The sequence below is a fragment of the Rana temporaria genome, chromosome 3 (assembly GCF_905171775.1).
Source record: "Rana temporaria chromosome 3, aRanTem1.1, whole genome shotgun sequence".
In the NCBI taxonomy this organism is placed as follows: Eukaryota; Metazoa; Chordata; class Amphibia; order Anura; family Ranidae; genus Rana; species Rana temporaria.
The window spans coordinates 145533646-145560492 of NC_053491.1; the positions used below are offsets into that span (position 1 = coordinate 145533646).

At 45.6% G+C, this 26847-nt stretch overlaps 1 protein-coding gene across 1 annotated transcript in view; it reads left to right on the plus strand.

Moving 5' to 3' along the window:
* CPNE8 (copine 8) overlaps positions 1 to 26847 on the plus strand; it is a 335485-nt gene that overhangs the window by 161088 nt on the left and 147550 nt on the right. Inside the window, exon 5 of the mRNA XM_040343623.1 lies at positions 20557 to 20596. Within this exon, the coding sequence (XP_040199557.1) occupies positions 20557 to 20596 (40 nt within the window). The remainder of the gene's footprint in view (positions 1 to 20556; positions 20597 to 26847) is intronic.

Genomic DNA, 26847 nt, shown 5'->3' on the forward strand with positions numbered 1-26847 from the left:
CCAGGTCCGCCTGTCAGTTTTTCAGGTGAACCTGATCGGACCATCCATAGCTCTCTTTGGAGAGGCAGATGTCAGCGGACATGTGTCCACAGACACCTGCCGGCACCTGTTCTCCAAAAAGACGCATCCCAGCAGGTTGTGTAATGCCAGGCATTGCTAACTCTGCCTAGCCTCTCATATGCAGAAAGCCTAATGCCGCGTACACACGACAGTTTTTAATGTTATGGAAAAAAACGAAGTTTTTCTCTACGTAATTTTTGTCAAGCCTGCCTTGTATACACACGATCGTGATAAAAAATGCTCAAACAAAGCACAGTGACATACAACACGTACAACGGCACTATAAAGGGGAAGTTGCATTCAAATGGCGCCACTCTTTGGGCTTGATTATGCAAATTTCCCTTCTCATAACTTGCTTCTGAGCATGCATATTTTTTCTCCCCGACGTTAAAGCCTACACACGACCATTTTTCACAACGTGAAAAACATCGAGAAAAAATGGAGCAGGTTCTAAATTTTTAATGCCCATTTTTCTCGTCAAGAGAAAATAGGATTTTTATATTGGCTTACCTGTAAAATCCTTTTCTTGGAGTACATCAGGGGACACAGAGAGGCATTGTAATTACTATGTAGGTTATAGAGTCTACCTTCAGGTGATGGACACTGGCACGCCCTTAAGGCAGGAAGTTCCCTCCCCTATATAACCCCTCCCTTCCCGGCAGTGCCTCAGTTTTGTAGCAAAGCAATAAGTGTCCCAATATCCCCATCAAGAGGGGCGGGAGCTCTGTGTCCTGTGATGTACTCCAAGAAAAGGATTTTACAGGTAAGCTGTTATAAAAATCCTATTTTCTTTATCGTACATCATGGGACACAGAGAAGCATAGTTATTACTATGTGGGAAGTCCCAAAGCAATGCCAAATGAGGGGAGGGAGGCACCAAAGCCCGCCGGGCACTAGGGATGAGCCGAACATACCCGGGTTCGGTTCGCATCAAAACATTCGAACAGACCGCGGGTTCGCGCGAACATTTAGAACCCCATTGAAGTCTATGGGACTCGAACGTTCGAATTCAAAAACGATCATTTTAAAGACCAATATTCAATTTAATGTTGGTAAACGTCTTTCAGAACCCGGGTCTTGCCCCAGGGAACATGTATCAATCGAAAAAAATATTTTAAAAACGGACGTTTTTGCGGAGCAGCGATTTTAATGATGTTTAAAGTGAAAAAAAAAAATGAAAAATTCCTTCAAATATCACACCTGCTGTGTGTCTCTAGTAGTGGCACATGTTTAGAAATGTCCCTGCACAACATTAAATTATTATAAGAACAAAGTAATTTAATACTGGTTGCGCACGTGCTGTGTGGGAACAATATCTCGATTATTTTAGGGGTGGTGGGGGGGGTGGCATTATCTTTTTGGGAAAGCAAAATTGTAGAAAAAAGGGCACCCCTCAAACATACTGTAATTGTAGCGCAACAAAGAGCCACGTGCAAAGTATTGCATCAAAAATTGTTATTAGGCGCCCTTGTTACACAGGGGCATAAAAATGTGTCCGTATGCGCAACATAACACTGCAACCCCTCCCAATATCTGTAATTGGAGCGCAACAAGGAGCCACGTGCAAAGTATTGCATCAAAAATTGTTATTAGGCGCCCTTGTTACACAGGGGCATAAAAATGTGTCCGTAGGCGCAACATAACACTGCAACCCCTCCCAATATCTGTAATTGGAGCGCAACAAAGAGCCACGTGCAAAGTATTGCATCAAAAATTGTTATTAGGCGCCCTTGTTACACAGGGGCATAAAAATGTGTCCATAGGCGCAACATAACACTGCAACCCTTCCCAATATCTGTAATTGGAGCGCAACAAGGAGCCACGTGCAAAGTATTGCATCAAAAATTGTTATTAGGCGCCCTTGTTACACAGGGGCATAAAAATGTGTCCGTAGGCGCAACATAACACTGCAACCCCTCCCAATATCTGTAATTGGAGCGCAACAAAGAGCCACGTGCAAAGTATTGCATCAAAAATTGTTATTAGGCGCCCCTGTTACACAGGGGCATAAAAATGTGTCCGTAGGCGCAACATAACACTGCAACCCCTCCCAATATCTGTAATTGGAGCGCAACAAGGAGCCACGTGCAAAGTATTGCATCAAAAATTGTTATTAGGCGCCCCTGTTACACAGGGGCACAAAAATTGTGCCTTAGGCCACGTGCAAAGTATTGCATCAAAAATTGTTATTAGGCGCCCCTGTTACACAGGGGCATAAAAATGTGTCCTTAGGCGCAACATAACACTGCAACCCCTCCCAATATCTGTAATTGGAGCGCAACAAGGAGCCACGTGCAAAGTATTGCATCAAAAATTTTTATTAGGCGCCCCTGTTACACAGGGGCATAAAAATGTGTCCGTAGGCGCAACATAACACTGCAACCCCTCCCAATATCTGTAATTGGAGCGCAACAAGGAGCCACGTGCAAAGTATTGCATCAAAAATTGTTATTAGGCGCCCCTGTTACACAGGGGCACAAAAATTGTGCCTTAGGCCACGTGCAAAGTATTGCATCAAAAATTGTTATTAGGCGCCCCTGTTACACAGGGGCATAAAAATGTGTCCTTAGGCGCAACATAACACTGCAACCCCTCCCAATATCTGTAATTGGAGCGCAACAAGGAGCCACGTGCAAAGTATTGCATCAAAAAATTTTATTAGGCGCCCCTGTTACACAGGGGCATAAAAATGTGTCCGTAGGCGCAACATAACACTGCAACCCCTCCCAATATCTGTAATCGGAGCGCAACAAGGAGCCACGTGCAAAGTATTGCATCAAAAATTGTTATTAGACGCCCCTGTTACACAGGGGCACAAAAATTGTGCCTTAGGCCACATGCAAAGTATTGCATCAAAAATTGTTATTAGGTGCCCCTGTTACACAGGGGCATAAAAATGTGTCCGTAGGTGCAACATAACACTGCAACCCCTCCCAATATCTGTAATTGGAGCGCAACAAGGAGCCACGTGCAAAGTATTGCATCAAAAATTGTTATTAGGCGCCCCTGTTACACAGGGGCACAAAAATTGTGCCTTAGGCCACGTGCAAAGTATTGCATCAAAAATTGTTATTAGGCGCCCCTGTTAAACAGGGGCAGAAAAATTAGGCCTTAGGCACTGGTGGCGGAGCACAGAAAAACAAAATTTCTTACTAGCTAACAGCATGAAAAGTGAGGAGGAGAAGGATATTCCATCAGCAGCACAACAGGACAGTCACTCAGCATCAGCAGTCTCAAAGGGATCTGATATTTCAACACAAAATTCTTATTCAGTAACATCAGCATCAGGTGCTTGGTAGCCGGTGTTGATCCAAGCCTGATTCATTTTGATGAAGGTCAGTCGATCAACAGAGTCGGTGGAGAGGCGTACCCTGTGATCGGTCACAAAGCCTCCAGCAGCACTGAATGTACGTTCTGAAAGAACACTGGATGCAGGGCAAGCCAGTAGCTCAATTGCGTACTGTGCAAGCTCTGGCCAGTGATCCATCCTCAAGACCCAGTAAGCCAGAGGATTTTTCGTGGGGAAGGTGTCCAAGTCGGATCTTGCCGCTAGGTATTCCCGGACCATGTAAACCAGACGCTGGCGATGGTTGCTGGAACCGGTCAGACCTAAAAAATTGTCTGAACGCATCGGTCAGACGGCCACCTTCTCCACCGCTCCTTCTCTGACTCACCGAAGCCTCAGCAAGACGTTGTCCAGGGCCAGGTTTTGGTAATCCCCCCGGTTCTGGGAACGCATTGCACAGACCCTTCTGCAAGGCCTCCCGCAGTAGTTTCATCTTCTGCTCCCTCTGCGATGGCAACATAAGATCCGTTACCTTACTCTTGTAACGTGGATCAAGGAGAGTTGCCAGCCAGTAATGATCCCTCTCCTTGATAGCACGTACACGAGGATCCTTACGCAGGCTTTGCAGAATCAGGGAGGCCATGCAGCGTAGGTTTGCAGAGGCATTCGGGGCACAGTCCTCTGGGTCACTGAGGACGACAGGATCCTCAGCCACCTCATCCCAGCCACGTAAAAGTCCACGTGTTCCTTGGGACTGTAAATGATCCCTTGAAGACTGCTGCTGTTGATGCTGAGTGCTAGGCTCCACCTCCATGCTGCTGATACAATCCTCCTCCTCCTCCTCCTCCTCTTCCTCATCCTCCTCCTCCTCTTCCTGTGTTCCAGGTGGGCAAGCAGGAACAGTGTCTGGATAAAGGGGGCCTTGAGAGGTAAGGAAGTCCTCCTCTTCCTCCCTCTGTTCTGCCTCAAGGGCCCTGTCCATTATTCCACGTAGGGTGTGCTCCAACATGTGAATAAGCGGGACAGTCTCACTGATGCATGCACTGTCACTGCTCACCATCCTCGTGGCCTCCTCAAATGGTGACAGGACAGTGCATGCATCCCTGATCAAGGCCCACTGGCGTGGTGAAAAAAACCCAAGCTCCCCTGAGCCAGTTCTGCTGCCATATTGGCACAGGTACTCATTGATGGCCCTCTGCTGCCTGTGCAGCCGCTGCAGCATGGCCAACGTAGAGTTCCATCTGGTGGGCATGACACAGATTAGGCGGTTCTTGGGCAGGTTGTATTCCCTCTGGAGGTCTGTCAGCCGAGCAGTGGCATTATATGACCTCCGGAAATGCACACAGACTTTCCTGGCCTGCCTCAGGACATCCTGTAAGCCAGGGTACCTGCCCAAGAACCGCTGCACCACCAAATTGAGAACATGCGCAAAACAGGGCACATGGGTGAGTTTTCCACGTCGCAGGGCAGAGAGGAGGTTGGTGCCATTATCGCTGACCACCATTCCAGGCTTCAGCTGGCGTGGCGTCAACCACCTCTGAGCCTGCCCCTGCAGAGCTGAAAGAACCTCTTCCCCAGTGTGGCTCCTGTCTCCCAAGCACACCAGCTCTAGGACCGCATGGTATCTCTTGGCCTGCATTCCTGCGTAGCCCGTCGTACGCCTACGGAGCACGGCTGGTTCTGAGCCAACATCACCACAGGAAGAGGCCACAGAGGAAGAAGAAGAGGAGGGGGTGGAGGAGAGAGGTGTATCACAAGCAGTTGTAGTGTTTTGGAGGCGTGGTGGTGGAACAACCTCCAAAACTACTGTGCCTTGACCTGCGTCCTTCCCAGCTGCCAGCAGAGTCACCCAATGGGCCGTAAAAGACAGGTAACGTCCCTGTCCATGCCTGCTGGACCATGAGTCAGCGGTAAGATGCACCTTACCACTGACCGCCCTGTCCAGCGAGGTATGGACATTGCCTTCCACATGCCGGTAGAGAGGCGGAATCGCCTTCCGTGAAAAAAAGTGGCGTTTGGGTACTTGCCACTGAGGTACTGCACATTCCACAAACTCACGGAAGGGGGCAGAATCTACCAACTGAAAAGGTAGCAGTTGAAGTGCTAGCAATTTTGCTAAGCTAGCATTCAACCGCTGGGCATGTGGATGGCTGGGAGCGTACTTCTTTCGGCGCTGCAGCAGCTGGGGCAGGGAAATTTGTCTGGTAATATCAGTAGATTGGCCGGATGTACTACCACTACTACGTTGTGACACACCTATTTCTACACCTTCGGTGCAGGCTGCAGAGAGGACTAGGGGTCTAGTGGGGTTTGAGGTCACAGAAGGGCAAGGGGAGGACCGCTTTGGTCTTTGGTGTGGGTCTTTCTGGTATGCCTGCCAACGAGCTGCATGGCAGGTCGACATATGTCTGGACAAGCATGTGGTGCCCAAGCGGGTGATGTTTTGGCCACGCGAGATACGCTTGAGACATATGTTGCAAACAGCAAAGGTAGCATCTGATGGACAGGTTTCAAAAAAGGCCCACACCAAAGAACTTTTGCTGTACCGTTGAGACACAGCAGCGCCACGTAATGCAGTTGGTGTACTGCCCTTAAGCTGACCCCTGGAGGGCTTCCTGCCTCTTTGAAGATGTGCCTGTGCCTCGTCCTCTTCCTCCTCCTCCTCTCTCCTACCAGGCACCCAGGTAGAGTCAATGACCTCATCATCCCCTCCCTCCTCATCATCAGTGGCGACAACCTGGCAGTATGCTCCAGCTGGGGGAACATCACTCCCAGATTGTTGTCCCTCTCGGCCACCCCCTCTCCCTGGGCTCACATCAATGCCTTCCTCTATCAGTGTTCCGTCATCGGAGTCTTCAAAACGCTGTGCATCTTCAGCTAGCATGTACCCAACACTGTGTTGAAACAGTTCGGGGGACTCCTCAGGAGGACACGGTGGGACTAGGGAAGGATTGTGTGATCCCATTGTGCAGAGGGTAGAGGACGCCTTGGCAGCTGCTTTGCCAGACAAACTATAATCAGTCTGTGTGAGAGAGGATGAGGAGGATGAGGACGGCTTGGTCATCCACTCAACTAATTTCTCAGCATGTTGAGGCTCAACACGGCCAGCTCCCGAAAAGAAGGACGAGCGGCCACGGCCACGTGCTGAAGAGGATGCACCACATCCATCACCAGCGTTACCTCTAGATGCAGAGCCTGCTTGCCCTCGTGACTCTCTGCCTCTCTTTGTCCTTCCAGCCATAGTTATGCGTTCAGGTGTTATGTAACAAAATAGTCGCTGTCACACCAACTGCGTTCAGATGGTATTAAACAGCAACCACACAGTAAGAGCGACTTGGCTCAAGTGTAAAGTAACAAAATAGTCGCAGTCACACCAACTGCGTTCAGATGGTATTAAACAGCAACCACACAGTAAGAGCGACTTGGCTAAAGTGTTATGTAACAAAATAGTCGCTGTCACACCAACTGCTTTCAGATGGTATTAAACAGCAACCACACAGTAAGAGCGACTTGGCTCAAGTGTAAAGTAACAAAATAGTCGATGTCACACCAACTGCGTTCAGATGGTATTAAACAGCAACCACACAGTAAGAGCGACTTGGCTCAAGTGTAAAGTAACAAAATAGTCGCTGTCACACCAACTGCGTTCAGATGGTATTAAACAGCAACCACACAGTAAGAGCGACTTGGCTCAAGTGTAAAGTAACAAAATAGTCGATGTCACACCAACTGCGTTCAGATGGTATTAAACAGCAACCACACAGTAAGAGCGACTTGGCTCAAGTGTAAAGTAACAAAATAGTCGCTGTCACACCAACTGCGTTCAGATGGTATTAAACAGCAACCACACAGTAAGAGCGACTTGGCTCAAGTGTAAAGTAACAAAATAGTCGATGTCACACCAACTGCGTTCAGATGGTATTAAACAGCAACCACACAGTAAGAGCGACTTGGCTAAAGTGTTATGTAACAAAATAGTCGCTGTCACACCAACTGCTTTCAGATGGTATTAAACAGCAACCACACAGTAAGAGCGACTTGGCTCAAGTGTAAAGTAACAAAATAGTCGATGTCACACCAACTGCGTTCAGATGGTATTAAACAGCAACCACACAGTAAGAGCGACTTGGCTCAAGTGTTATGTAACAAAATAGTCGCTGTCACACCAACTGCTTTCAGATGGTATTAAACAGCAACCACACAGTAAGAGCGACTTGGCTCAAGTGTAAAGTAAGAAAATAGTCGCTGTCACACCAACTGCGTTCAGATGGTATTAAACAGCAACCACACAGTAAGAGCGACTTGGCTCAAGTGTAAAGTAACAAAATAGTCGCAGTCACACCAACTGCGTTCAGATGGTATTAAACAGCAACCACACAGTAAGAGCGACTTGGCTCAAGTGTAAAGTAACAAAATAGTCGCTGTCACACCAACTGCGTTCAGATGGTATTAAACAGCAACCACACAGTAAGAGCGACTTGGCTCAAGTGTAAAGTAACAAAATAGTCGCTGTCACACCAACTGCGTTCAGATGGTATTAAACAGCAACCACACAGTAAGAGCGACTTGGCTCAAGTGTAAAGTAACAAAATAGTCGCAGTCACACCAACTGCCTTTAGTTGCTATTAAGCAGCACGCACGCAGTAATAGCGACTGCGGTCAAATGCGATTTAACAGCACGCACGCAGTGACACCAACTGCCTTTAGTTGCTATTAAACAGCACGCACGCAGTAATAGCGACTGCGGTCAAATGCGATTTAACAGCACGCACGCAGTGACACCAACTGCCTTTAGTTGCTATTAAACAGCACGCACGCAGTAATAGCGACTGCGGTCAAATGCGATTTAACAGCACGCACGCAGTGACACCAACTGCCTTTAGTTGCTATTAAACAGCACGCACGCAGTAATAGCGACTGCGGTCAAATGCGATTTAACAGCACGCACGCAGTGACACCAACTGCCTTTAGTTGCTATTAAACTGCACGCACGCAGTAATAGCGACTGCGGTCAAATGCGATTTAACAGCACGCACACAGTGACACCAACTGCCTTTAGTTGCTATTAAACAGCACGCACGCAGTAATAGCGACTGCGGCCAAATGCGATTTAACAGCACGCACGCAGTGACACCAACTGCCTTTAGTTGCTATTAAACAGCACGCACGCAGTAATAGCGACTGCGGTCAAATGCGATTTAACAGCACGCACGCAGTGACACCAACTGCCTTTAGTTGCTATTAAACAGCACGCACGCAGTAATAGCGACTGCGGTCAAATGCGATTTAACAGCACGCACGCAGTGACACCAACTGCCTTTAGTTGCTATTAAACAGCACGCACGCAGTAATAGCGACTGCGGCCAAATGCGATTTAACAGCACGCACGCAGTGACACCAACTGCCTTTAGTTGCTATTAAACAGCACGCACGCAGTAATAGCGACTGCGGTCAAATGCGATTTAATAGCACGCACGCAGTGACACCAACTGCCTTTAGTTGCTATTAAACAGCACGCACGCAGTAATAGCGACTGCGTTTCTGTGCAATTCAATAGCCCAGTTGCATTAACAGCGACTGCGCTTCTGTGCAAATAAATTGCACACGTGCAGTAACAGGTAATGCGTCTGTGTGTGCAATTAACTAGCACACGTTAAATAACACAGAATAATTATATTTAAAGTAAATTCCTAATGCAGGCAATACAACACGTTAGAGCGCTGCATGTAGAACAATCTCCTGCCTGACAGATACTAATAGATAAACTAGCTGAGCTGTACAGTTTATAAATATATTGACAACGCCTAAGGATGTGAATATATTCTCTACAAACTGTACTTTTAACTACTCTATCTATCTATCTATCTATCTATCTATCTATCTGGTTAAGACACTGTGTCTCTATCTCTCTATCTCTCTCTGTCTGACTGACTGATCTTCTCTAGAACCGCCAACACACTACACTAGGCAGCCGTGCAGGCTGCCTATTATAGTGGGGGGCGTGTACTAATCCCCCTGAGCCATAATTGGCCAAAGCCACCCTGGCTTTGGCCAATTATGGCTTCGTTTTTTGAGCGCTGTGATTGGCCAAGCATGCGGGACATACAGCATGCTTGGCCAATCATCAGCGCTCAACGCCCCAGTGAATTATGGGACGTTTTGTGTCATTCGAATTTGGCGCGAACGACCCGTTTTGTTCGATTTTCGACGAACGATCGAACGACCGATGTTCGATTCGAACATACGTTCGAATCGAACGCGGAGCTCATCCCTACCGGGCACCATCAGATGTGAGGAATCAAACTGCAGCCTGCAGCACACTGCGCCCAAAGGCGCCTTCCTCACTCTTTCGTATATCCAATTGGTAACATTTTGTGAAAGTGTGGCCTGACGACCAGGTCGCGGCCTTACAGACCTGAGCCATGGAGGCATGATGATGCACTGCCCAGGAAGTGCCAACCGCTCTAGTGGAGTGCGCTTTAACCTTAAGCGGAGGAATCTTTCCTTTCAAGCCATAGGCTTGAGTAATGACCTGTCAAATCCATTTTAGAAATCGTGGACTTAGATGCTGCCTGTCCACTATTTCTAAAATGGATTTGACAGGTCATTGCTCAAGCCTATGGCTTGAAAGGAAAGATTCCTCCGAAAGATGTCCACTTCTGGGACCATCCGGCAGAACTAATAAAATGTCCGATTTACGAATCTGAGCAGTAGCTTTAAAGTGGAGGTTCACCCTATAAAAATTTCTAACACTACATCCAGCACCGTGCTGCATATAAAATGACACTGACCTTTATTTATTTTTTGCCATAGATATCGTTTAGCCGTGGAATTCACAGCGGCTTCCGGGTAGGGAATCCCGCGGGAGTGGGCGTTCCTATTGTCATGCCAATTGATTGACATGCTAAACGACGGCGCACAGAGCGCATCATGACTTCCCGAAGGAAGCTCGGGTCGGCTCTATTCGGCGCCTGCGCACCGGCGCCGAATAGAGCCGAGCCGACCCAAGCTTCTTTCTTCTTCTAAACGATATCTACGGCAAAAAAAATAAAGGTCAGTGTCCTTTTATATGCAGCACGGTGCTGGATGTACAGGGAGTGCAGAATTATTAGGCAAGTTGTATTTTTGAGGATTAATTTTATTATTGAACAACAACCATGTTCTCAATGAACCCAAAAAACTCATTAATATCAAAGCTGAATATTTTTGGAAGTAGTTTTTAGTTTGTTTTTAGTTTTAGCTATTTTAGGGGGATATTTGTGTGTGCAGGTGACTATTACTGTGCATAATTATTAGGCAACTTAACAAAAAAAATATATATACCCATTTCAATTATTTATTTTTACCAGTGAAACCAATATAACATCTCAACATTCACAAATATACATTTCTGACATTCAAAAACAAAACAAAAACAAATCAGTGACCAATATAGCCACCTTTCTTTGCAAGGACACTCAAAAGCCTGCCATCCATGGATTCTGTCAGTGTTTTGATCTGTTCACCATCAACATTGCGTGCAGCAGCAACCACAGCCTCCCAGACACTGTTCAGAGAGGTGTACTGTTTTCCCTCCTTGTAAATCTCACATTTGATGATGGACCACAGGTTCTCAATGGGGTTCAGATCAGGTGAACAAGGAGGCCATGTCATTATTTTTTCTTCTTTTATACCCTTTCTTGCCAGCCACGCTGTGGAGTACTTGGACGCGTGTGATGGAGCATTGTCCTGCATGAAAATCATGTTTTTCTTGAAGGATGCAGACTTCTTCCTGTACCACTGCTTGAAGAAGGTGTCTTCCAGAAACTGGCAGTAGGACTGGGAGTTGAGCTTGACTCCATCCTCAACCCGAAAAGGCCCCACAAGCTCATCTTTGATGATACCAGCCCAAACCAGTACTCCACCTCCACCTTGCTGGCGTCTGAGTCGGACTGGAGCTCTCTGTCCTTTACCAATCCAGCCACGGGCCCATCCATCTGGCCCATCAAGACTCACTCTCATTTCAGCAGTCCATAAAACCTTAGAAAAATCAGTCTTGAGATATTTCTTGGCCCAGTCTTGACATTTCAGCTTGTGTGTCTTGTTCAGTGGTGGTCGTCTTTCAGCCTTTCTTACCTTGGCCATGTCTCTGAGTATTGCACACCTTGTGCTTTTGAGCACTCCAATGATGTTGCAGCTCTGAAATATGGCCAAACTGGTGGCAAGTGGCATCTTGGCAGCTGCACGCTTGACTTTTCTCAGTTCATGGGCAGTTATTTTGCGCCTTGGTTTTTCCACACGCTTCTTGCGACCCTGTTGACTATTTTGAATGAAACGCTTGATTGTTCGATGATCACGCTTCAGAAGCTTTGCAATTTTAAGAGTGCTGCATCCCTCTGCAAGATATCTCACTATTTTTGACTTTTCAGAGCCTGTCAAGTCCTTCTCTTGGCCCATTTTGCAAAAGGAAAGGAAGTTGACTAATAATTATGCACACCTGATATAGGGTGTTGATGTCATTAGACCACACACCTTCTCATTACAGAGATGCACATCACCTAATATGCTTAATTGGTAGTAGGCTTTCGAGCCTATACAGCTTGGAGTAGGACAACATGCATAAAGAGGATGATGTGGTCAAAATACTCATTTGCCTAATAATTCTGCACTCCCTGTAGTGTTAGAAATTTTTTATAGGGTGAACCTCCACTTTAAGATAGTTTTTTACTGCTCTCCGTACATCCAGAGTATGCAACGATCTTTCTGTTGCAGAACTAGGTTCTGGAAAAAAGAAGGGAGAACCAGATCCTGGTTCAGATGGAAGTTTGAAACTACCTTGGGGAGGAAGGCCGGATGAGGCCGCAGGACCACTCTGTCCTTATGAAGAATTAGGTATGGCTCTTTACATGAAAGGGCTGCCAACCCCCAAAACCCTCCTAGCAGAGGCCATGGCTACCAAGAACACCACCTTCCTGGTCAAGAGGACCAAGGGAATGTGAGCCAGAGGCTCAAAGGGTCGCTTCTGTAGGGAAGAGAGAACCAGATTCAGGTCCCACGGGCACAAGGGGGTTTTAATTGGAGGATTAATATGAATTACCCCCTGTAAGAAGGTCTTAACCAGAGAATGTGTAGCCAGTGGCCTTTGAAAAAATATTGATAAGGCCGAGACCTGCCCCTTGATGGAACTCAAGGCTAATCTCAAGTCTGCCCCTAACTGCAGAAACTCCAGTATTCTGCCAATGAGATAGCTGCGAGGATGCCACCCTTTGGCTTCGCGCCAGGCCACATATGCCTTCCAAACTTTGTAATAAATAAGCCTAGAAGCTGGCTGTCTGGCATTAATTAGTGTAGACACTACAGAATTAGAGAGACCCATCCTCTTTAGGATATGGGTTTCAACAGCCAGACCGTTAAATATAGAGACCGCAAGGAAGGGTGGAATATTGGCCCCTGTGAGAACAGGTCTGGACGGAGCGGAAGAATCCATGGATGTCCTATTGACATGCTTACAATCTCTGCATACCAAGCCCTTCTGGGCCAAGCTGGAGCGACCAGAATTACTGGTTTTCCTTCCGACTTTATCCTGCGAATGAGGCGGGTAACAATTGCAGTGGAGGAAGCGCATAGATCAGGGAGAACCGATCCCACGGAAACACCAGCGCATCTATTCCGCAAGCGAGCGGATCCCTCGTTCGGGACAGAAAATTGTCCACCTTTGTGTTGAACCTTGATGCAAAGAGATCCACATCTGGTGTTCCCCACCTCTGACAAATGCCCCGGAAGATGTCTGGGCGAAGAGCCCACTCTCCTGGAAGCAACTGCTGGCGACTTAGGAAGTCTGCCTGCCAATTGTCTATTCCCGGAATGAAAATCGCTGATATGCACGAGACATGCTTTTCTGCCTAAATCAGGATCCGATCCACTTCTTTTTGGGCCGCACGATTCCTTGTGCCACCCTGGTGATTTATGTATGCCACAGCTGTGGCATTGTCGGATTGTATCCTGACTGGATACCCCCGCAACTTGTCTGTCCATGCTGATAGGGCTAGACGAGCTGCCCAAATCTCTAACAGGTTGATGGGTAGGGATTTCTCAGAGACCGACCACTTTCCCTGGAGAGATAGCTGCTCCAGGACTGCACCCCAGCCTAGCAGACTGGCATCTGTAGTCACAACCCGCCAAGATATTGGAACCAAGGACTTCCCTTAGCAAATTCTGGGGAACCGGCCACCAGCAAAGGCTCTGCCGAACTGTAGGGGAGAGCAACATGTAAGGGAAGTCTAAGGCTTGGGCTTTGTTGTTCCAAGCAGATAAGATGGCGTGTTGTAGTCTCCTTGAGTGGAACTGGGCAAACGAGATGGCCTTGAATGAGGCTACCATTTTCCCCAGGAGTCGCATACAAAGGCGAATGGAAGGCTGACACTTTGAACTGACCAACTGGACTAGTTCCCTTAAAGAATCGACCTTCATTTGAGGCAAAGATATCTTACTCTGATCTGTGTCTATGAGCAGACCTAAATATTCCAGCCTCTTCACAGGAACTAAGGCTGACTTGTCCAGGTTGAGAATCCAACCTATGGAGTCCAGGTACCTCACGGTTCTGCGTATTGCTTGATTCAGATCAGCAATTGAGCGATCTACCAGCAACAGATCGTCCAGATAGGCTACTGTAGACTTTATCAAAAGATTTGTAAAGGGGAAGTTTATAGTGTGTATGTGTGAATGTGTGTGTGTGTGTGTATATATATATATCCTCAGTACTTGCCTACATTGCACATAACCAAATACAAGTGGACTTACAAACATAATGTATATACTCCGGGCCAACTGACCACCTGAGCCTAGTGCATAATTATCTTTTTATAATATAATAGATTGTGCGCTATCTTCCACCCACAAATTTTCTGACGCATTTTAATTATATGAGAATGGCATTTAGAATATTCCCCACTTCCCTGCAAGGATCAGCTTGAATAAATATCAACAACAACAAATTGTTTTAGTTGTGCAGTGCTGATGTTGAAGTGTACTGGGAGCATATGTAATTGTTAAGCATGTTTTGTAATGTGCAATCAAGCTAGCTCCCAAGTATATAAAATATTATTATACTTAGAATATTGTCTATTTGAAATAGCAAAAAAGTTTTTTCCAATATGCTAATATCATCCATATATGTATTTACAATATAATAAGAGATGAGATTCCCCCTTGCTAAACAATATGCTAATAACACAAGGGTATGTTAAAGCTGCCATGTGGTCTCTTGCATGAAATTACGTTGCCTGTACTAACAAACTGGTACACCACGTCACCACCTTGACAATTTTTAATTTTTTTGTAAATTACTTTTAATTTAGTTTTAGGAAATACATATAACAATAAACCTCATATTCTTAACAATTTAAACCCATTTGAATTCAAGGGATGATTGGATTTAGCAGAAGCTTCCTTAATACTCTTATCGCTTTAATGTTTTGCCATGCAGTATACATAAGACTTGAGCTATGCGATTTTCATATTTCAAACCACTGTATTCTATCATTATTTCTTGTGTTGAACCATGCTTTTTATGTCCTTTGTCTTTGAAGTTCCCTTTTTTGATCCCTAATTAATTTTAAATTATGTGCAGACTTTGTATCAAGACAATGATGGAGCATAATGTATTTAAACTTTTTAATATCCCATTTTCAGCTACCCTTTATCTAATTTTTGTTTACGTACACATGTTTTTTATTTCATGCTTTCTGTGGTTTTCATGGTTTTCATTTTTGGTTTCCATATTCTTTGATTGTCAGGACTGCCTGTAGTTGCTCATATATATATATAGTAAGGGGTTAACTCGGTAGCGGGGTGTGTGACCCCTTGGATGGGTTCACCACACACTGAATTTATACAGACTGGCAGTCGAAGACGGTTGAAAACAAAGTTTTTGGTTTATGTTTCCATCTTGCTGGAAAACAATTGCAAGCATCCAAACAGCATAAACAAAATCAAACATAAAATAAACCCTAGCCACTCTGGGCGTCTACCTTCCACACGGGAACCTATCTATGGAGTCTGGCTCAGCCTAGCGCTGGGCAGACAATGCTGGTCATACAGCAGAAAACAATAGTCTTTTGATTTTTTATCACACAGAAAAATCAATCCTCTCCTCACCTCCTCATAAGACCTTCAGTGCTGCTCTCCTACTCACAAAGCCTCAGGAATGATGCAGCCAATTCGTGGTAATCCTTCGGACTACTTATAGAGGCCCTAATTGCCTCATTCTGGACAGCTGAAGTTTTTCAACGGCCTCAAACCTTTCCGACACCTAATAACAATTAGTGTATTGTCTAACAAGGCAGAAATGTATGTCCCATCCGTGACAACACCCACAGATTTACCTGACTTCCTGTCACAATATATATATAAAGTGTATGGCTCAACTGCAAACCTACCAAGACATGGCTATCCGCCCAAACTGACAAGCCAGGCAAGGAGATCATTAATCAGAGAAGCAGCCAAGAGGCCCATGGTAACTCTGGAGGAGCTGCAGTGATCCACAGCTCAGGTGGGAGAATCTGAAAACAGGACAATTATTAGTCGTGCACTCCACAAATCTGGCCTTTATGGAAGAGTGGCAAGAAGAAAGCCATTGTTTGAAAAAAAGCCATAAGAAGTCCTGTTTGAATTTTGTGAGAAGCCATGTGGGGGACACATCAAACATGTGCTCTGGTCAAATGAGACCAAAATTGAACTTTTTGGGCCAAGAGCACTATGTGTGGCAGAAAACCCTCACTGCACATCACCCTGAACCCACCACCCCCACTGTAAAACATGGCGGGGGCAGCATCATGTTGTGGGGATGCTTTTCTTTAGCAGGGACAGGAAGGCTTGTCAGAGTTCATGGGAAGATGTTTGGAGCCAAATACAGGGCAATCTTAGAAGGAAATCTGGTAGAGTCTGCAAAAGACTTAAGACTGGGGAAGGGGTTCACCTTCCAGCAGGACAACAACCCTAAACATACAGTCAGAGCTACAATGGAATGGTTTAGATCAAAGCATATTCATGTGTTAGATTGGCCCAAAGTCCAGACCAAAATTCAATTGAGAATTTGTGGCAAGGCATAAAAATTGCTGTTTACAGACGCTCTCCATCCAATCTGAAAGAGCTTGAGCTGTTCTGCAAGGAAGAATGGGCAAAAATGTCACTCTCTACATGCGCAAAGCTGGTAGAGACATCCCCAAAAAGACTTGCAGCTGTAATTGCAGCGAAAAGTGGTTCTACAAAGTATTGACTTGGGCTGAATACAAATGCACGCCACACTTTTCACATATTTATTTGTAAAAAAAAAAAAAATGAAAACCATTTATCATTTTCCTCCCACTTCACAATTACATTCCACTTTGTGTTGGTCTATCACATATAATCCCAATAAAATACAATCATGTTTTTGGTTGTAACAAGACAAATGTGGAAAATGTCAAGGGGTATGAATACTTTTTCAAAGCACTATATATCTATCTATCTATATATTATATATACATATATACTATTTTACCTCTGCAGTTTATACCTTTATTACCTATCTCTTTGCATTGGTCACCCTCAGCCATTATATTAAATTTACCTTCGGGTTTACTATTACCCTCACAGTTACACATGGAAACCAGCTCACTATGAATCAACAATGGATGACACATTTCATTGTGGTCCGCAGTATTTACATCAAGAACCTTTTCACAAGGAGCAGGCTCCTTTTAGATGAGCAGGAGATTCTGTCCGCTGATCCCCGCTGATCAGAGCAGAGCGGCAGATGACAGGTCTATGCCTGTTCAGTTTCTGCAGACCAAGCCCGCTTTACTCTATAGGAAGTCGAATGTGAGAAGAATTTGCTGTTCATTTACACCCAACTGTCCTTCAATCCAATCTGCTTAGATGGTGGGGGAAAAATCCTTTCCCTTTAATCGGCAGACCGATTCCCTGTGAACGGCCCCAATGGCTATCTCCACTGGAAGGGTCTCATGAGTCACCTGCGGCGGCTGAAGGGGTCTGCCATCAATCGCCTCAAGAACCAGCGGAGAAGCTCGAACCTGCAGAGGAATGGAGTTTGCGGCAGCAAATCTACTGTCAATGAAAAGGCCACCAGCACCAGAATCCACCAACGCCTGGGCCGCCACCGAGCCCCCGGCCCAGGAGAGGACAACGGTGAGCAGTGGTTTCTCAGCACGGAAAACCAGGGACGAGGAAACTCCCCCCAAGATCTGTCCCCGACAGGATCTCAGGTGCGAGCGTTTCCCGGACGGTTCGGACATGACAACCAAAAATGCCCACTGAGACCGCAGTACATGCAACGACCCTCACGTCTCCGAAGTGCCCTCTCCCCCTCAGACAGGCGAGCAAACCCCAGTTGCATGGGCTCACCCCCAGACACGTCAACCCCAGGAGGCATGGGAGGAGAGGGAGGAACGGGTGGGAAAGCAAACGTAGGCGCCAATCTGTTGGGAGGCCTCCGCAGGCTCTCCTTAAAGGAAGGTCTCTCCCTGAGTCTGGTGTCAATCAATATCAGGAAAGAAATGAGAGCCTCGAGCTCCACGGGTGGGTCTTTAGCTGCAATCTCATCTTTCAAGGTGTCAGAGAGACCATGGGAGAAGGCAGCCACCAGAGCCTCATTATTCCAGCCCACCTCTGCTGCCAGGGTACGAAACTCAATGGCGTATTCGGCTACCGATCGTGAACCCTGTCTGATGGACATGAGGAGCTTCGCAGCAGAGGCAGAGCGAGCCGGCACATCGAAAGCCCTCCGAAGAGAAGCAACAAAACCGGAAAACTCGGCAACCACCGGATTATTGTTCTCCCATAAAGGACTTGCCTAGGCCAAGGCCTTGTCCGAGAGCAGCGAGATCAGGAAGCCCACCTTCGATCTCTCAGTAGGGAAGGCATGTGGCAGCAACTCGAAATAAATGCCCAATTGGTTAAGGGAGGGGGGCAGAACCGATCATACCCCGAGACACCGCAGGCGCAACAACGGGTGCCGGGGTAGACTCTGGGGCAACAACCGGAGCGGCAGTAGGAGCGGAAACAGGAGCGACAACCGGACTAACAGCAGCAGGAGCGAGATGAGCAGTGCGTGCAAGCAGGGTTTGCAATGCCTGAGCGAACTGACCCAGCAGGTGATCCCACTGATCAAGTCTGGCAACCAGCATGGGTAGAGAGGACGGCCCTGCACCATCAGGATTCATGGCTTGGGCCTAATGTCATGGAAGCATGAATCCTACGTACAAAACAGATAAATGAATAAGAGGATCTTTATTGGAAACCAAACAGCAAGGTCAAAGTCCACGCTGACGATCGTAACCGCCAGAAGAGTCGTCCAACAGTGCCAGGGTCGATAGCCAGGGAAGAACTTCAGCCAAGCCGGAGTCTGTAGCCAGAGACGGGGTGAAACGAAGCCGGGGATCAGGAACCAGAAGGAACGTCCGTAGCCGGGTCGGTAACCAGGAACAAGCAGCACGATCACAGAAGGGGTAACAGACGAGAGGCCAAAGCGAGGAAATGCTGCAGCTGCCGTCATATATACATGCAGAGCAGCCAGCTCCTCCCAGTGGGAAGGAGGAGCCACAGAGTGAGGCAGGTTACAAGAACCCCATGAAGCAAGATGGCCGCCAGCACATGTCAGTGATGAGAAGCCTGCAAAGAGGTAAGACCACGACAGGTGGAAAGTTACCCCTGCTATAGCAGGGGTAAGTGCGGGATATCCTATGTTAAAGCGGGGGTTCACCCTTAGAGGGCACTTTTCCCCCTTAGATTCCTGCTCGTTTTTACTAGGGGAATCGGCTATTTATTTTAAAATATGTGCAGTACTTACCCGTTTACGAGATGCATCCTCTCCGTCGCTTCCGGGTATGGGCTTCGGGAATGGGCGTTCCTTCTTGATTGACAGTCTTCCGAGAGGCTTCCGACGGTCGCATCCATCGCGTCACGATTTTCCGAAAGAAGCCGAACGTCGGTGCGCAGGCGCAGTATAGAGCCGCACCGACGTTCGGCTTCTTTCGGCTACGAGTGACGCGATGGATGCGACCGTCGGAAGGCTGTCAATCAAGAAGGAACGCCCGCTCCCGAAGACCCATACCCGGAAGCGACGGAAGAAGATGCAGCTCGAAAACGGGTAAGTACAGCTCATATTTTACTACAAATAGCCGATTCCCCTAGACCGAACGAGCAGGAACCTTATGGGAGAAAAAAAAAAAATTCATAAATGGGTGAACTCCCGCTTTAAGTATGGTCGTCGTTCCCGCTCCGAGTTTTGAATTTTTTACGTCGTTTGCGTAAGTCGTTCGCGAATACGGCCGGACGTAATTTATGTTAACGGCGAAACCAATGACGTCCTTGCGACGTCATTTGGAGCAATGCACGCTGGGAAAATTTGCGGACGGCGCATGCGCTGTTCGATCGGCGCAGGGACGCGCCTGATTTAAATAGTACACGCCCCCTAGCCGCGGAATTTGAATTCCGTCGGGGGATTTACGATACGCCGCCGCAACTTTAGAGGCAAGTGCTTTCTGAATAAAGCACTTGCCTCAAAAAATTGCGGCAGCGTAACGTAAATCAGATGGGTTACGCGGATCTAAAGATCCGCTAACCTATCTGAATCTGGCCCACAGAGTCCGCGGGACCCGCGGTCGGACTCAAGAAGCTTGTGGCGGGGCGCGCGCACCCACAATTGCCGCATCTTAAAGTACAGGTACTTCCATCTGCCCAGCCGTGCAATTGTGCCAACGTATATCGTGTGCTGGTCCTTAAGCGGTTAATAGGGTCATGATTGTGTATGTGAATATGCAAATGATATACAGTATCGGCGGTTAATTTACTAGAGCAATTAAGACTGTTTATTTTGCAAAATGAATGTTCACTGAGATCATAAAATGTGTTCTTATCAATTAAGCAATCATTTTCTAGCAAAACTCCTGTTTAAAACCAGTATGTCTACTCAAATGTATATTGGAAGACTCAGGCAAATTACAGTTTAAACACTGATAGGGATATGGAAACTGGTTTACAGAGAATTATGGATTTTTCTAGCTAACCTGGTTAACGTATATTGACAAAAAATATATATTTTTCATACCAGAAAAACTGTCATAAGTTGCAGTTCTCATTTGTGTACTTTGATTGTATTAGTATTCTTGGTAGTATTATTATTATTACAATTTAATAACTGGACTTTCCTTGATTTTTGTGTTTTATTTCAGATACGATGTCGACTGCAAAAGTCCCAATTTAGCAAAACATGTAAGTTGAAATTTCATGGTGCTCCATTTTATATAGTAATGTGCTTAATATTTTGGAGCTCATGTGAACAGAAAAAGTATGACATTTATTTGAACATGTTCAGTTGATGCCTGAGAAAAAAAAACATATTGCTGCCCATAATTTCAAATGAATATTGTTTGATAGCTGTCTTCATTGTCACCATCTCCTTGCCCTTGCCTTCTAGAAATGCTGTATAGTTACATATATTAGTTAGTCGGTTAGGTTTAGAAAAGACACTTCTCCGTGGTGTTCAAATATGTTTTTGTTAGTTTTGTAAAAGTTCCAACTTATACAAATACCTGTAATAATAATATAGAAATTCTAAATTCTTCAGATACACGATTTGCATAGTTTCAATTAGAGAATGTTTACATTTTTTGATTCTTTATGACTTCATCAACAAAAGGGCAAAAGTCACCACAGGCACCTGGGGCCAAATCCTCAAAAACATAGCCTAACTTAATTTTTCCCATTTAAGTTACACTGGCGGGAAATTTCTACCTAAGTGCCCAATCCACAAAGCACTTACCTAGAAATTTCACGCAGTGTAACCTAAATTCTCCCGGCGCAAGGCGGTCCTGTTATCCAGGGGGCGATGACAATTTAAATGAGGCGCGCTCCCGCGCCGGCCGTACTGCGCATGCTCGTGAAGTCATTTTCCCGACGGGCAGCGCGCAGAATTACGTTACTCCGGGCTTTGTGGATTGCGACGGGACAATAAAGTTGCGTCGGGTAAAAAAAAAGTTACACGCCGAAAAAAAAAATCCAAATTAAAAAAAAAATCCAAATTTAAAAAAAATCGCGGCGATCGGAAAAAAGGTCTGTTTTTACAAGGTGTAAACAGTTTACACCTTGTAAAAGCAGCCCTAATTTTACGTATGCAAACGTAAACTTACGCAGAAAAAACAAAGCTGAAAAGCTTTGTGGATCTCCGTAAGTCCTCATTTGCATACGCAAAGCGGCATTTCAATGCGAAATGCCCCCAGCGGCGGATGCGGTACTGCATCCTAAGATCTGACAGTGTAAGTGTCTTACAGATGTCAGATCTTCTGCCTATCTTTGGAAAACTGCTTCTGAGGATCAGTTCCAAAGATAGGCACAGGGATACGCAGGCTGAACAGCAGTTCCGCCTGCGTATCCCTTTTGAGGATTTGGCCCCTGGTGCCCAACCTGCAGCCCTATGACTGCATGCAGACCTTTGGCTTTTATTGTGTGGCCATTGTGCCCTTCAGATTGTAGTTGTTGTTTGGTGCCAATGAAGGAAAACATTCTGAAGACTAGATTCTAGTAGTTAAATGGTTTAGTTTAGTTTATTTCTTTCTCATAGTCCTCTTTTTTTCTGTACTTTCTTTTTTTATGCTGTTTTTTTTTCTCTTGATAATTTATAATGGATCTTGCAAATCGGATTATTCAAATCACAGCCTTTCTTTTTACATCACAGTGTCCTCTTTATATCTATGTCTTCATTCTCCCTTTCACATTACAGCCCCCCTTCACATCATTGTCCCCACTTTAGATCAGTGTCCTCAGCCCACGTTCACATCATACTCCCTTCCCCTTTACATCACATACCCTGCATCGCATCACATCACAGCCCCCTTCCTTCGCATCAAAAAACCCTTTAACCTTAGTGTCCTCAGTCCCTCAGAATAAAGGTAGATAAAGCACCTGGACAAGATGGCATCCACCCATGGATCCAAAAAAAATCAAGCTCTGTCATTTCAAAGCCATTTTTTCTATTTTTTAGGTACTCTTTAGTGGCAGGGGTAGTACCACTGGATGTGCAAAAGGCCAATGTGGTGCCTATATTTAACCTCTTGACCACTGGGCACTTAAACCCCCTTCCTAACCAGACCAATTTTCAGCTTTCGGTGCTCTCACAATTTGAATGACAATAACTCAGTCATACAACATTGTGCCCATCTGAAATTTTTGTCCTTTTTTCCCCACAAATAGAGCTTTCTTTTGGTGGTATTTGATCACCTATGGGTTTTTTATTTTTTTGCGATATAAAAGAAAAAACACTGAAAATTCTGTAAAAAAAAAAAAAAAAAATCTCGTTTCTGTCATGTTAGCAGGTATTGCGGAGTATGGGGGGGGTATTGCGGAGTATGGGGGGGGTATTGCGGAGTATGGGGGGGGTATTGCGGAGTATGGGGGGGTATTGCAGAGTATGGGGGGGTATTGCAGAGTATGGGGGGGGTATTGCGGGGGGTATTGCAGAGTATGGGGGGGGGTATTGCAGAGTATGGGGGGGGGTATTGCAGAGTATGGGTGTTATTGCAGAGTATTGCGCAGGGAGGCAGAGTATTGCGCAGGGAGGGATGGCTGGATCTGTGACTGCATTTGTCACAGATCCAGCCCACAGCAGCTGCTGCTGCTTCCGCTCTCCCCCCTCTCCTCTCACACTGTACCGATCGGTACAAGGAGGAGAGGGAGGAACCGGCGTCATGACATGACGCCGGTTTGTTTACAAGTGATCGCTCTGTCATTTGACGGAGCGATCACGTGGTAAACGGCCGCTATCAGCGGCAATTTACCGCGATCTGTGATGCGCCGGGTTTTCTTGACCCGGCGCTCACAGATGATTCCGGGAGCGCGCCCCAGGGGGAGCGCGAGTGAAGGATTCTGGGAGGACGTCCCAGGGACATCCTCCCAGAATAACTCCACCGCGCTGTAGAGGTCTTTTGTCTATGGCGCGCTGGGGAAGTGGTTAAAAAAGGACCAAAGGGCCTGATCCACAAAAGGGATACGGCGGCGTATCTACTGATACACCGTCGTATCCCTGTTTCTATCTATGGAACTGATCCACAGAATCAGTTTCTCATAGATAGGCAGAAGATCCGACATGTGTAAGGGACTTACACTGTCGGATCTTAGGATGCAGTACCGCAGCCACCGCTGGGGGCATTTCTCGTCGAAATCCAGCGTCGGGTATGCAAATTAGCACTTACGGAGATCCACAAAGCTTTTACACTTCGTTTTTTTTTTCCTTAAGTATTAGTTTGCCGTCGCAAAATTAGGGCTTCTTTTACAAAGTGTAAAGTTAGTACACCATGTAAAAGTAGACCCTTCTTTCCCGCGACGCTGTCAAATTTTTTTTAAAATTTTTTTTTTCCCGCCGCATCTCTTTTTTTTCCCGACGCAAAATTACGTAATTTCGCGCAATGCACGTCGGGAAAATCGTGTCGGGAGCATGCGCAGCACATCCGGCGCGGGAGCGCGCCTAATTTAAATGGGACTCGCCCCATTAGATTGGGCATGCCTTGCGCCGGCCGGATTTAAGTTACACCGCAGAAAATTTCTAGGTAAGTGCTTTGTGGATCGGGCACTTAGGTAGAAATTTTCCGGCGGTGTAACTTAAATCCGAATATTTAAGTTACACCCGCTGGCTGTGGATCTGGCCCAAAGTCTTTACCAAGTAACTATAGATCTGTTAGTTTAACTTGAATAGTCAGAAAGATACCGGAGAGTTTAATGAAAAGCCACATCGATGAGTTCTTGATGGAAAAAAAAAATATTTTAAGCAACAGACAGCATGGATTAATGAAAGACAGAAGTTGCTAAACAAACCTGATTTCTTTTTCTGAAGAGGTAAAAGCTTGGACAGAGGGGTGGCAGTGGACGTGGTAAACTGGATATTGCAAAAGCGTTTGACACGGTTCCCCACACATGGCTAATATGCAAGGTAAAATCTACAGGCTTAGAAAGATCACTTTGTAAATGGATAGAAAACTGGCTAAAAGGCAGAATTCAGAGAGTAATGGTTAATGATTCTTACTCCGAATGGTCTAAAGCCCTGTACACACGATCGGTTTGTCTGATGAAAACGGACGAATGGACCGTTTTCATCAGACGAACCGATCGTGTGTGGCCCCATCATTTTTTTCCCATCGGTGAAAAAAAATAGAACCTGTTTTAAATTTTTCCTATGGATAAAAAAACGATAGAAAAAAAACAATCGTCTGTGGGGAAGTCCGTCGGTCATAGAACCCTTTTACATCAGTGTCTTCAGTCACTCCTTCACATTAGACTCCCCTATAGATCACAGACCCCCCCTTTCCATGGTTTACATCACAGTCCCCCTCTTTATATCAGTGTCCACCTTTTCATAATGCCCTCCTTTACATCAGTGCCCCCCCTTTACAACACAGATCCCTTAACATCACAGTCTCCCCTTCACATAACTTCCCATCCCATTTAAAATATCACAGCCCCCCAACCCTCCCCCACATCACATACCCCCCTTACATCACACAGTTCCCTCCAAATCACAGTCCCTTGACACTTCCACTTACATCACAGTCCTTTTTGCATCACAGTCACCTTCCCCCTTACATTACAGTCCTCTCTTCACATCATTGTACCCCCCTTTGCATCCTGGTCCCTCCTTACATCAGAGTCCTCTTCACATCACAACCCCCATCCTCACAATATGATTCCCTTTAACATCACAGCCCTCCCTTGATATCAGTGCCCTTGGCACCCTTTACAGAAAACTCCCCCTTCCATGTTACATAGCATGGCAAAGGGTGGGAGGTGCAGCAGGTCTGGATGAACGGCAGGAGCTGCTGAACTTTTCATGTCCTAGCAACCAATCACCTATTTGTAGCAGCAGGGTGGGGGGAGGTTGTTTGAAAACACCCAGGAGAGAGGACACTTAGGCTGCTAAGTGGCACAACTACGGTTTGGAAAGGACTGTCACTTGATCCGAGTCTGGCCCACGGTCCACCATTTAGTGATGTCTATTTGTATGTAATTATTCCTATTTCTGTCTGAAGAATCAAAGGTCTTTTGTGAAATGCATTACAGTAATTGAACTACAGCCACATCATCTGAAAACAAATTGGTATACACTATGACAGATAGTCTAGAATATTAGATACCAATAGCTGTGAATATAATAACTGTTCCTTTACCATTTTTTTTATAAAAAATTGCTTCTCTGAAAGCTTTTTTGAAGGAGAAAACTTTTTAGCTAAACGTTATAAATAAAGGATATATTTTATATCATTGATTGTGATGGTAATGAATATAACACACTGATACCTCAAAATCCTTCATTTTCAAATCTGCATTTAGTACCAAATTGATGGGATGTGGTGTCCTGGGATCTAGTGAGGGATTCTGTTGTATTTCACTGCATTGTAAATTTCAAAGTGAAAGAGGCAAGATTCCAGGCTGACCCTAGGTTCACACTTGTGCGATGCGGGAACTGGCGCAATTACAGTGCCAGTTCCCGCATCGCATCTCTCCCGCAGGCAGTTCACACTGCCCTCTGCGAACTGCTGCAGGTGTCAATACATTGTTAATGACACCCGCAGATCAATTCACAGATTGCAGTGCGAACTGTGAACTCGCACAGGAATCGGATCGCATAGGTGAGAACTACCATGCGGTCCGATTTCAGTGCAGGGGAAAAAAAGTCCCTGCACTTTTGTTTCTACAAATCTAATGCGTGTTCAGCCATACAACTGTATGGCTGAACTCGCATCGCACAGACATGTGATTGGGACCTGCGGTGCTGGTTGATTTTTTTTGATTAACAAGTATTGATTAAAAATAATGATTTTTGTGTGTCTTTCTGCTGTTATTATCACCATGGGTTACAGATCATAACTTGCAAAAAATGCAGAGAAAGTATTTTGGAAAACCAAAATGTATGATATCTGTCATATTATCAAACTGCCAACATGTTTAGTAAGATAAATATCTCTATTGCCATATTCAAAGAGCAGTGCTCATGCACAAGTGCAGTAAGCATTATCCCAAGAAGAACATGTATCTAGCAAGAAACAATGGGAGCCAATTATACAGTAGTGAATGCTCTTAATTATTAATGTGTAATTATAATAATTCCAGATACAAATCTAGAAGTATCATATAGGATCCTATAATTATTATAAGACTTTAGCATGATTCCTGACATCATAGGCTGTGCTTTTAAATTAATGAATAGCAGAACTTTTTTTTTTTTTTTTTTCTGATGACATTTAAATCTGGTTTTATTTCATTTGGTTTGCTTCTTTTATACACGTTCCTGTTTTATTACTATTATAAGTTCACATTGTGGTACAAGTAGTTTGTTATAAGTTCAACTACAGCTGACATTTAACCTTGCTCTTTGCTCAGAAGAAATGGAGGGGACAGGCATGAGCATCATTTCACCATAATCCTCAGTAACATGGACTATGCTGTCATTAGATATATCTCTTTTCTGTCTGGGTAGA